We start from the raw sequence: 13,026 nt of genomic DNA, 5'->3' as shown, positions 1-13,026 counted from the left end.
GGTATTGAGGAGGGCACGTTCTGCATGGAGCACTGGGTGTTATGCACAAACAATGAATCATGGAACACTTCATCTAGAACTAATGATGTAATGTATGGGGATTAACATAAGAATTAAAAAAAAAAAAAAAAAGCAATCCAAACCCAGCAGACTCAGAAAAAGCTCTTTACTTCCCCCTCAACTGCCTGCTTTACCAGGAAGAGAGCTATTAACAGATTTCTCTTTACCTAAGAAACTTATCTACATAAATAGGGCACCTTTGTTTTCTAAAGATCTTTCCCTTCTGCTAAAGGTCTTTCTCCCCTTTGTACCCTCAGACCCTACCCCTCCCCTGCTCATGTAAGTATTTCATTGCCTATCTTTGGAATTTCCATGTCTGTATGGATTCCCCCTAAGAAGGCTATTAAATTTGACTTCATCCTGTTAATCTGTCTCATTGTTAATTTGATTCTAAGTCCAGCTAGAAGGACCTTGAAGGGTAGAGAAAATTCCTCCTCCCCAACACGATGTTCTATGAAATAGCATCTCTTAAATTCCTACCACTCTATACCCTTTATTTGTTTCATTTTTCTTCATAAATATATTACCTACTGATATAGTGGCTTTTTCCCCCAAATAGAATATAAGATCTGTGAGAACAAGGCCCTTATGTTTTTCTTTGCTCACTGCTATAACCCAATACCTGGATCTAGTGTTCATTAAATTGTTGTTAAATGAATTCAGCTTTTATTCCTGCCCCCAAAAACTATACCTCCTGAAGTCTTGTCAAATTCTCTTGAAACCAGGTTTGTAGCCAGGCAAACTTGTAGCCAGGTTCAAACCTTACCTCCATCACTTATTAGGTATAATCTCAGGCAAATGACTTAACTTCTCTGATCCTCAAGTTCATTATTTGTAATGTAGGGATAATTAAACTTACCTTACAAGGAGTGACAGTGTTGGGATTTGTCTGAATGTAGGTCCTCTGATTTCAAAGTCAGTGCTTTATTATCCCAAACTGTCTTACGCAACTGGATTGAGTATTTGAAATAGAAATGACTCTGGCAATCTGATTTATGTAGTTGTTATTCTTAGATGGGAGAAAAAAAGCAAGCATACTGCCCATGGCTGGACCATGTTGCCCTTTTAGGAGAATGAGAAGAAACGAGAAGAGGGATTACTGGTAGGCTGAGATTTGAAGGAGTACCTCATTTTAAATGTCCTGAGAAGCAGTATTTAATTCTAACAATTTAATTCCAAAAGCCATATTTAATTCTATACACTAAGTTATTTCTCCTATGGTTCTGCTATTTTGTTTTTATAAATGTGTACTTTAAAAAATCTAAGTGCATATCCTCCATTAGTCTCATTACATCCACAGGATTCTAACTGCAGAAAAGTGGGGTTTTTTGTACATTTTTCTGGGCACCTTCTGAAGGGAAGTTATAATAAGGGTCCTAGAAATAGAGTGTGTTTACACCTTGTCACATCTATATTCACAACTTCTTTGTTTGGAGTCTGCTGAAATAAATACTCTAAAGACCTGGTGGGGGGGATGGTAAATTGTGGTGTGAACTGCTCCCCAGGACAGAACCCTACAAAAGGTTTTAATTAAACCTTGAGGCAGCAAGCTTTATTGTCCAAGTAAATATTCATCTAGAAAAACTAGAAGATCTCTAATTATTTGCTTTTTCAATCTGTGGCTTTCTATTCCAATATTGAACTAATGATATTACAAATACAGACAAAAAGAAACTGAACCCAAATAACATTTTTATTAACTTAATTTGCAAGAGTAATCTACATGTACTTTAAGGTTGAAGGAGGCAAGTGAAAGGATTACTCTGGACCCTATCCACAGTTAACAAACTAGGGAGACCAAACAGAGCTTTTGCCTTCCCTCACAAAATGACTCTGTCAATTCAGGGAAAGAAATCAGTCTTTCTAAAACCAAAGGGTGTAAGATCTGCTAATAATAACCTTAGCAGATTTTTTATTCTTTTAGCACTGATGAAAAGCATAACCTCAAGATAAATTCTATTAATATCATATTTTACCATCAACTCTCTCAAACTTCAGCATAACCTTGATTTTGTTCCTCTACTAGCCATTTGCTTCAGAAGAAGATGACCATGTCCCTAGCTTTTAAGGATGAATCCTGAATTCTCTCAAATCAATTAGCTGATGGCATGCTCTTACCTCAGCTGGTCATCAAACTATAGGAACAGACTTATATTCCATGATTTAGGGAGTTTCTTCTGCCAGGCGTTAACAAAGAAGAATGTAGCATTCTACATTGGTAGGTGGTAGTGGAATGGAAGATCAATTTTGGGTTAGGATGAAGCTGCTATTGCACAGCTACATTGGAGAGACAGAACTTGGATCCAAGATGCTATTATCAGGCCACTGTCTCAAACCAACCTTGGAACCCACTCTACCCATGGCCTTCTTGTTATGTAAACAAAAGGTTTCCATGTTGATTAAACCAGTTTGAGTCAGGACTTTCAGTCCAAAACATTCTGATACCAAAAACATGGTAGTTAAAATGAGAAAGTAAAATCAGCCACATATTCTAAATTTACTAACCAATTTGAATATAGAAATTTCCCCTTGCTTTGATTGGTCAAATACTCTTGTATCTAGAGGGTCTTCCTCCATTATTACCAGATTTTCTAAACATGGTATTGATAGATTTAAAATTATGGCTTGAATTTGTGGCTTTTCTTTCAAATGAAGTGAAAATGTGAGAAGACACTATTATTCGCTGATTGCCCAATTCCTATTAAGCTGTTATATTAACTTTTCAAATAATTGTGTTTCTCTGACACCAGATATACAGGGGTGTTTGATTAAAATGCAGGCTCCTGAGGTACTAGAGAATCAGAATCTCTGGTAGTATGACTCTAGAATCTGCATTTAGCAAGTAGGTAATTTTAACACACATTAAAGTTTGACTAATAACTGGCTAATAAAATTTGACTAAGTCAGTTGTTACAAAAAGAATATATTGACCTAAGTTGAAGGGAAATAACAGAGTGGAGAAAGCAATAATTCAAAATGCAGGTATAAAGGAAAAAGAAAGTAAAAGCGTCATTATCAAACATATAAAATCAAATAAAACAAGAAGGATTAATATTTACCAAAACGTCAATAAATCTAAAAAATTCTGTAAGGCAGGCATCAGATATTATGGAATCAGTTTAAGAAACTATAATTACTACATTTGAATCTCTACATATGGTGAGAAGGAAAAAAATGCTATTAAAAATTTTCAATTATTGTTCTTTTACATTCTGGGAAAAAGAACAACATTTATTTCAGAGACAGATGGTGCTTTTGAGAAAACAAGTATTTAGGCCTTTTAATTATAAAAGGCAAGGTGAGGGTCCCCTGGAATGATAAAGACCATCAGAAGGATTTTTGCCTGTCCATTTTGGTTTGTTTTGTTTTGAGATTGAAATTGAAATTGAATTTGAGTATCATTAGGAGGGCTTGTACTCTTACTTCACCACAGTCCCCACCACTCTTTGTCTTGTGAAGCTGTGCCCCACATTTATATGAACTACCTAAAGATACAAGATTTTGTTTTTTAACCTCTTCTAAAGATACCAGGATTATAACAAAGAGACTAAACTGCTCAGTATAATAAAGTAACAGTAACTTAGAAGAAAGAAAGAAGGGAAGGAAAGAGGAACTGATAAAAATGGTGGCAGGTTGTGATCTAAGGAGGGACAGCCAGTAAGAAAATGATGAGTAGCCAAAAAACTTCATTATCCTAAACTTTCAGTAAAAACCTGAGGTAGTCATTGGCAGTGGTCAATGAAGGTAAAGAAAGAGACAGTGAGTATGGAATATTTCTAGAATAAAGCTTACCTGTGAAGAGAAGAGACATCCAATACTATGTCAGTTTAAAGTTAAGGAAGACTGGAAAGTGATATATACTGATGTGAAGAATGAGGAGGGAGAAATTAAAAAATATAAAAGGGAAAGAATAAATGATGGAGTGAGATCTTTGAAGAGTGGGAGTGTATGGAACCAAAATACAGAGGAATGACTCTTAGACAAAAGGTAGAAGGGCTTACATAAGAGATCAGAGGAAGGGAGTGGGGTGGGAAAACAAGGTGGAAACGATACATTTATTTTATGGGAAGGAGGCATCAGGAGCTTGGAGAAGTTCATACCTGATGGCCCCTATTTTTTTCTGTGAAGTTGCTGCCAGTGAGAGGAGCAGTGACAGGATCACGAGAGAATGGGTGAAGATGTGACACAGCTGCTGTGGGGAATGAGTAAGCATTACCCAGGGACCTTCAGAATTACTGCTGGAGAACAATGTTGGCTCAAATAATATTACAGACTCTGATTACAGTAGCACAAATATCCCATGGTTGGTTTCATCCAGCAGTAAATCAACCATTCAAATCAGGGAATATAAATGTTTACATTAATCAAGAGTTCGGAAATGCCATGAACAATCTAGGGAATTGAGTGATGGCTAGAAAATGGTTGAAGTGGTTGCAGAAGTGAACTGTGTGAAAACAGAAGGGCCAAAGGCATGTTGATTGTGACTACATAAAAGAACTGATGGAATGGGCGTTTCACAGGTTATGCTCAGGAAAAAAGTATGAGGATTTATGATTTCAGAGAGAAAGTTGTTCTCAGTGAGAGTAGGAATGAAACACTTAAGTAAGTGAAGGTCAAAGTCACAAGAATTTAGGAAGTCGAGGAAATGTAGGCTAGGTAAAAGGATGGGTAATTTTTTTTAAAGATTTTTATTTATTTATTTATTTATTTTTAAAGATTTTATTTATGTATTTGACAGATAGAGACACAGCGAGATAGGAAACACAAGCAGGGGGAGCGGGAGAGGGAGAAGCAGGCTTCCCGCTGAGCAGGGAGCCCAATGTGGGGCCCGATCCCAGGACCCTGAGATCATGACCTGAGCCGAAGGCAGACACTTAATGACTGAGCCACCCAGGCGCCCCAAAGATTTTATTTATTCATTTGAGACACAGAGATACTGAGAGAGAGAGAGAGAGAGTGAGCATGAGCCGGGGAGAGGCAGAGGGAGAAGGAGAAGCAGGCTCCCTGCTGAGCCAAGAGCCCAATATGGGGCTCAATCCCAGGACCCTGGGATCATGACCTGAGCCGAAGGCAGACGCTTAACCATCTGAGCCACCCAGGTGCCCCAGGATGGGTAATTTCTATGAATATTGATCTCTCTTAATAGTGACAATAACCGAATCATGTGCAGGTAGGAAGCATAAACCAAAGAACAAATCAGGTATCTTAAATATGCTTCATGTTTACCAAAGGAATGTTACAAATTTTGGTACCTCCCTAAGTAAATAACATTTCCACCCACCCAAATGTGTAAGTCACCTTCAAATTTCAGGGCTATCATGTGACACATTCCTTAGACCTTCTATTCCTAAGGTAATATTCTTAATTGAGGAAAGAGCCATCTTCTGGGAAACAGGCACATTTTTAGTGAGACTATAGATTGGAATAATCTCTCAGGAAGGAAATTTGTCAGTATCTACCAGAATTTAAAAACACACATACTTTTTGGGCAGTTCTACATCTAAGAATTTATTCTATACACACACATTTGGGCAAAAACCACTGACAAGGATAGTCACTGCAGAACTGGTTATAACAGCAAAATAACTTAAATGTCTCTGAAAAGGACTGGTTAACTATGGCACCTACAGACAATGAAATACTATGTAACTATTACAAAGAATATGGTGGGTCTATATGTATTTGTCACCATCTACAAAATAATGTGGGAAGTGAAAAAAGAAAGAGAAAAATGTGCATGATATGCTGACATTAGTGTTTTCACAAAAGAGATATTCTATATATGATTGTATATGTATTATAATGTCTACAAAAAATGAGTAAGAAACTGTTTATAGTGGTGGCCTATAAAGAGGAGAACTGGGAGCTGGGATTGGCATTGGGAGACTTATTTTTCACTGAATATCTTACTGTATCTTTTAAATTCTGTATCTGTACACATAATGACTAGTTAAATGAATGCAATGAAGCTTTACTAATATCAACCAATTTCATAAAACTTTATTTTTAAGCATTAGAATACCTTTAACAATAGTTTTCAATCTTCCTCTCATTCATATTTTTTGGCAGGGGGCACTCAGAGGAGAAGTCTGCAGATATTGTGTGGTTATTTGAATTACTATTCAGTAATCATTAGGTGCCAGGGATACAAACATATGGAAGACATATGAGACTTAAAGAGCTTATATCCTAGTGGGGAGAATGAACATGTATTCAAATAATCTTAGTATACAGTTACTTCTCATTCAAAGCTTCTCCAATAGCAGCTAAGTATAAAATTAACCAACATTACTTTACAGAGACTGCCTTCTCGGCTGCAGCAGCAAAAATAACAGCCCAATACGGAAAGGTGACTTAATGTAAGCAAAAGTAAAATTAAATCAGAGAGCAATGGTAGGCTGGGCTCTGGCCATGTGATGGTGATGAAGAAAGAGCTGTGTAGTTTAAAAGTTAATGCCACCAGAATTCCCCAACTTGATTTTTTAAAAAAAGATTTTATTTATTTATTAAAGAGAGAGAGAGAGAGAGAGAAACAGCTTGAGCACAAGCTGGGGGAGGGGTAGAGGGAGAGGAAGAAGCAGGCTCCCTGCCAAGCAGGGACCCTGATGTGGGGCTGATCCCAGGACCCTGAGATCATGACCCCAGCCCAAGGCAGATGCTTAACTGACTGAGCCACCCAGGCACCCCCCCCCAACTTGATTTCTGAATAACTGGCAGTATTATATAATAAAACAAGAAAAAAGAGAGTAGGTATGAATGATTAAGTGAATATTTTATATAGAAATTACTGATAAACCAAAAACACTCCCACGCTGTGCCTTCCCTTTTTAAAAAATAATAAGCTCTTACTTTAGCAATTACATAAGATATGACATTTATGGCAGCTGAGGAAGAGAAGCAATCAGTGGTTTTTGCAACCATGATAAAGGATGAAGTGGTAAGGCATTTAATATATTTTTGTTAATTTCTTCAAATATTATTCCTACTTGGAGTTAGATACAAATAAGATAACGACATTTGTTACATCCACAACATCTTTTCATCTGGAGATCTCAAAGCACTTGCAAGCACCCATTAGTTCCCAATATCCTGGTCAGATACATTAGAAAAGTAAATTAGGACACAGAGAAAGCGAATAGCTCAAGGTCAATCAAAAAAATCAATAATAGATTTGGAAAAAGATAGATATTCCGGTTCTTGCTCCTGGTTCTAAGTCAAAAGTCATACCCCCATCATGAAATGTTTCTTCTCTTAAGAGGGTCTGCCAGAGCTGTTCCTCTTTGATGTTAAATAACAAATGATTACATACAGTTCAATAAATGTAAAATGAGTTTAAACAACAAAGAAAGAACTAGGCTGATTTTGTTTTGATAAGGACTCTAGATTTATCTGTTAGAAAAGATTAAGAAAAAACATTACTAAATTCTAGAATTGGGAGGGCTTGTAATTGTCTATATTTTCTTACACTCTGTTCTATTTTTCTATGGGCTAAGTTATTATGTCCAATACCTTTTTAGTCCTTCAACAATCTTTCCTGCAATGCAGCTATTTTACTTCGCAGAACAAATGTATTATTGGTCATCAATGAAATAACCAAAACCATAATTAGATATACAGGACAGTGTGTTACAAATAATTATTATTCTTCTACGGCAACAGAATCTTTTACATTCTATAGGTAATTAAGACTAATGAACCCATATAGTATCATATTATACTTAATGATTATTTATCACAAAAAAAAACCATGCAAAAAGGAAAATTTAAATGTTAGTAACTACATAAAATTCAGAACGCCCTTTAGAAATTTAAGTACTAAACTGGACCCTTATTTCAAAAGTGATTAATTCCTGATAATAGTTTTTATTTACTTTAGAACAAGAATCATTAGTTCAAAGCAGAATTTGGTAAAGTTTGAAAACCTTTAAAAAAAATTAAATGAAGTCCTGAATTATTACGTGCTTAATTTCAATCAGTGAACCGAAGGTTTTCTTCCTAAAAGCCTACCTGCGCATTGGCTTTCCTTCCATGCACCATGAAAAGTACCCTTCACCACACTCTAAAGCCGAACCTAAGACAATAGAAAAGCAGTAACTTAATAAAAAACTATTTCTGATCTTTCCAGTAACAATCTCAATATAATCATTTCGTTAATGATAAAGAATTTTATATTATATTATACCACAAGTGTTTATTCATAACATAAGCTTTATTTAGTGTCTTTAAGATGACTATCCTTACTCTGGATATGGACATGGAATGCTAAAACGATTATAAGTGAAGGTGAGGGAAAGTGCGCTATACAGTCCTGATTGCTAGGTTAGTCCTGTGTCTCTTCAAGAAGTGCTTTAAGACGTTTAACTCTGATCTCACTATCAAGTATACTTACAGAACATTTACCAGATACCCACAGCAGTATTGACATGATAGATCGGATAGGGAACACGCAGGTTTAACAACGGATCTGAAGCTCTAACTTGTCCCGAAGTAACAAGAGCAGGGGGTGGCATTTGCCCTTAAAAACAACTCCACTTCCGACTGCCGGGCAGCACGAACAGGGCAGATAAGCTCTGGTTCCAGACTAACATTCTCTTTACAAGCCCTTCCCTCAGTGCTCGAAACAATATCCACCACCCACTTGGAAGAACTCGCTAGGTCCCGAGGGTTAAATGGGACGCACAGTACCCATTTCCTTCCCCCCGAATTCCAGCCCTTGTCCGGGGAAGCTGTCCAGGGTGAGAATCCCCCGCCTCCTCGGGCTCCGGGGTAGGGCTGTCAGCCAGCTCGGCACAGTCTAGTGCCCCGCGAGGCCCAGCCCCAGCGCCCCAAGAGCCCCTTCTCGCCACCGACTGACAGACGGCGGACGAAGTCCGGCCCCCTACCCCACCCGGCAGCTCAACAACTTAGGACAAGATTTGCAAAGCAAGCCCTGGGCGCTGTCCACTGTCCCCTGCTCTAAGGCGGCTAACTTACCGGCTCTGCCACTTTCTTCTCTGCCGCCGCCCCCTCAGCCTCCTCCACCCCCCGCCCGCTGTCTGCCTGCTTCGCACCCGCGGCTAGCGCAAGCAGGATGCAGATCCTCGAGCTATTTCCTCCCCACCCCTCTCTTCTCTTCAGCAGCGGAAGTGATCCTGTTCCTAAGTCGTTCCCTCTGGAACCCATATAGCCCACCCAAAGGTTCCGGTGTGGCTCAGGAAGTAGCCGCGCCCTTTGCTGGGGATCCCTATAAACCTCAAAGACTGCCTGTCTTCGAATCCGGTTCTTCCAATTCTGAGGGTGACCACTTTGCGAGTTCACAACTGATCTGGCAGTATTTGAATACTGAAGCCTCCTCCTTTCTTCTTTGTTTTCCCCAGCAGAAGGCAACAGAAAGATGGATGTAATCACAGAAAGCTAGGAATTTTGATGTATTTGTAGCCGGTGGGTCTCCTATTGCTCAACATAGGCACAATGTTGTCCGTAATTGTGGATTGCATGATTGGTGCATGCATAAGCGGTGTCGACCCTATTAAGCCCCCCTTATTATCAAGCTGCCCACAATACACGGCCAAATCAGAAATAGACCTGATCTTCCAGATTTCCCACAGTTTAGCTTTCAAAATACCAGTGTTTTATCCAAACACTTTACCAAAGACAAATAGATTAATAGGAGAAAAACAAAAAGTGTTTTGTCCAAATACTTTATGCAGACATTTCAAACACTTCTGTGAACTCGTTTTAGTCTTAAGGGGAAAAATACCTTTTCAATTTGTCCTTTTTTTTTTTTTTAAGATTTTATTTATTTATTTGAAAGAGAGCGAGAGAGAGACGGTGAGAGCAAGCACAAGTCGGGGCAGAGGGAGAGGGAGAATTGGACTCCGGGCTGAGCAGGGAGCCGGATGCTGGGCTGAATCCCAGGAACCTGAGATCATGACCTGAGCCAAAGGCAGACGCTTAACCGACTGAGCCACCCAGGCGCCCTTTAACTTGTCCTTTGCCTGATTTTACCAGAGCATACAGCCATCTGATTATATTTTGAAAATAAACAAGTGATAGGGTAAGGGATACAATTTCAGTAATATCAGTGAAAGACTGTCGCTGGTTTCCTGATAACTTCCAGGCTTAAGCATGAATTTAATCAGATTTTCTTTAGATGTTCTTCATATGGGATTGACATGTTTGTCCAGTTGTTTCTGAAAAGGAAAGAATACCTTTTGTTAATTAGGTTGTAGTGGGAAATGTATGGCCTTTAGATCCAGATGCCCATAGTCTCAAATCCTAGTCCTCTGACTGACTGGCTTTATGATCTTGGTCAAAGTTCTTCATCTCCTAAGCATTAGTTTTCTTTGTGTAAAAGAATAATAATAGCTTAAAAAAAAAGTTGTTTTGAGAAGTAAATGATAATAAAGATCATGTTGTGTGTCTGGCATTTAGTAGGCACTCAACAAATGTTAGCTTTGTTTCCTCTTCCAATGCTACTTACTTAAATGGACTTATTTATTAAATGAGCACCTATTGTATGCCAAGTACTACTCTAGGCTTTGGAACTATAATCATGAAGGAGATAGACAACATCCTGAAGTTCTACTGATCATTTATGTGGTTATGGTGGTTGACTTTCTAACATCTTTTCCATTAGGAGTAATTGGTCTACACCATCTCCATGCAAATGACCCAATACTGACTAATGAAAAATTGGAGAAAATCTAATGAGGACTGTGAAGAAAGACTTCCCACCAATTTTAGAAAACATATAGGAAGAGATAGCATCTTTTCTCTCTGGCCATTGTTGGGTTTGTATGTGACACCTGGAACCACTGCAACCATTTTGCAACCATGAGGGAAGCCAGAGGAGAATGAAGCTAGACAATAAAGATGGTAGAACATAGAGACTGAAAGAATTTGGGTCCTTGAATGTCATTTAAAAATTATTTATTTATTTATTTATTTGAGAGAGAGAGCAGGGGGAGGAGCAGAGGGTGAAGAAGAGGGAGAATCTCAAGCAGACTCTCCACTGAGTGCAGAGCCTGCTGCGGGGCTCTATCTCAAGAGTTGGATGCTCAGCCAACTGAGCCAGCCAGGCGCCCCTTAAATGTCATTTTTAAACTACTCATTCTCCCTTGCCTAGAGCCTTCCCTATTGTTGGACATCTAGTCATATGAGATAATAAATTTCATATTTTAAAGTGAGTTGGGGGTTTCTATTACCTGCAGCCAGAGCATACTAATTCATATAAAAGGATATAGACAATAAACAAGTGAACAAATAAGCAAAATAATTTCAGTCAGTGGCAAATGCTATCTAGGAAGAAGATAAACAGAGTAATGTTACGGAGAGTGACTTAGTTGGGGAAAGGAGAGGCTAGTTTATTTTTTTATTTTTATTAAAATTTTTTTATGTGAGTATAGTTGACACACAATATTACATTAGTTTCAGGTGTACAACATAGTAATTAAACATCTCTATACATTATGCTATGCTCACCACATATGTAGATACAATTTGTCCTGTTACATCGCTATTACAATATCATTGGCTATATTCTCCATGCTGTACCTTTTATTCCCATGACTTATTCATTCCATAACTGTTGCTTATATCTCCCACTCCCTTTCATCCATTTTGCCCATTGCCCCATGCTCCTTCCCTCTGGCAACAAACACAAAATAACTATCTAATTAAAAAATGGGCAGAAGATCTGAATAGACATTTTTCCAAAGAAGACATATAGATGGCCAACAGGTACATGAAAAGATGTTCAACATCCACTAATCATCAAAAAAATACAAATCAAAACCACAATGAGATATCCTCACACCTGTTAGAATGGCTTTTATCAAAAAGACAAGAAGTAACAAATGTGATGAGGATATGGAGAAAAGAAAACCCTGGTGCATTGCTGGTGGGAGCGTAAATTGGTGCAGCCATTATGGAAAACTCAAAAAATTAAAAATGGGGCTACCATATGATCCAGCAATTTCATCTGGGTACTTACCTAAAGTAAACAAAAACGCTAACTTGAAAAGATACATGTATTCCCATGATCATTGCAACATTATTTATAATAGCTAAGATATGGAAACAACCTAAGTGTTTACTAATGGATGAATAGATAAAGAAAGTATAGTATACATATACAATGGAATATCAAGGTAAAGTCTTGCCCGGTCCAAGAAGAAAGTTAATAATGCTGTGTTATTTCCACAGGACAGGAATTTTGTAATACATGTAAATACACGTAAAGTACTTAGGAGATCCCTGGCACATCAGAGATGCTCAATAAATGCAATTACCTGGATTTTTAAATGAAAAATCCAATGGAAAGCTCTGTGAGTCAGGTCACAAAAGAAGTCATCTGGAAGAAATTACTATGAAATAATTAAGATATTAAAATCTGTATTAAAAAAAAGAAAGATGGAGTAACAGGGACCAGATTTCCCTTCCCACTAAGAACAACTAAAAACTGGACAAAATATATGAAACAATAGTTTTCAGGCAGCACAGAATAGTGAACCCTGAGAGAGCTGGCACAAACAAGGTGATCCTACTATTGCCCCAGCTTATTGCTTGGATATTTTGCCACAGAGCAGGGAAGGAGAACCCAGGTGGTGCCTGAAAACCTCCTTCAATTGATGAGAAAAAGTTAGGAGTCTGGGCAGACCCAGGCGGCTAGAGTTTGCAGCCCAGAGTACCAAAGAGGAAAGAGCTACACTAAGAGTTCCAGAGAGCTTCAGAGGATTCCTCTTGAATCTTTTCCGGGCTGTACTGAGATATAACTGACATAGACATTGTGTAAATTTAAGGTGTACCCCCATGAATCTTAATCTGAGTGCTGATCAGCATAGGCATGTGATGAAAGTAAGGCCAGGGAAGATACTACCTGAAAGAATTAGAAGAAACAATCTGTGGAGTGTATATGGGGTGAAAAATTCAGAGTGAAAAATTCTCATAATTCACAAGGCATTGGGTAAAATACTTAGAAGAGTG

General features: G+C 38.1%; 1 protein-coding gene across 2 annotated transcripts in view; it reads right to left on the bottom strand.

Moving 5' to 3' along the window:
• KLHL20 (kelch like family member 20) overlaps nucleotides 1-9,157 on the bottom strand; it is a 60,800-nt gene extending 51,643 nt beyond the window's left edge. The window contains exons 1-3 of one of the 2 annotated variants that reach the window (XM_081824631.1): nucleotides 9,034-9,157; nucleotides 8,068-8,131; nucleotides 920-1,122 (exon numbers count right to left, since the gene is read on the bottom strand). Coding sequence is in view for 1 of the 2 variants with exons in the window: in XM_081824630.1 (XP_081680756.1) it covers nucleotides 8,068-8,090 (23 nt within the window). In the remaining variant the exon portion in view is untranslated. The remainder of the gene's footprint in view (nucleotides 1-919; nucleotides 1,123-8,067; nucleotides 8,132-9,033) is intronic. The other variant, XM_081824630.1, reaches the window with a different exon arrangement.
• Nucleotides 9,158-13,026: the final 3,869 nt, after the last annotated feature.

This window comes from Leptonychotes weddellii, chromosome 6 (assembly GCF_054177405.1).
Source record: "Leptonychotes weddellii isolate Sample4059 chromosome 6, ASM5417740v2, whole genome shotgun sequence".
NCBI classification, from domain to species: Eukaryota; Metazoa; Chordata; class Mammalia; order Carnivora; family Phocidae; genus Leptonychotes; species Leptonychotes weddellii.
The sequence above is the reverse complement of the archived record's forward strand: the minus strand, read 5'-3'. Positions and strand labels throughout refer to the sequence as shown.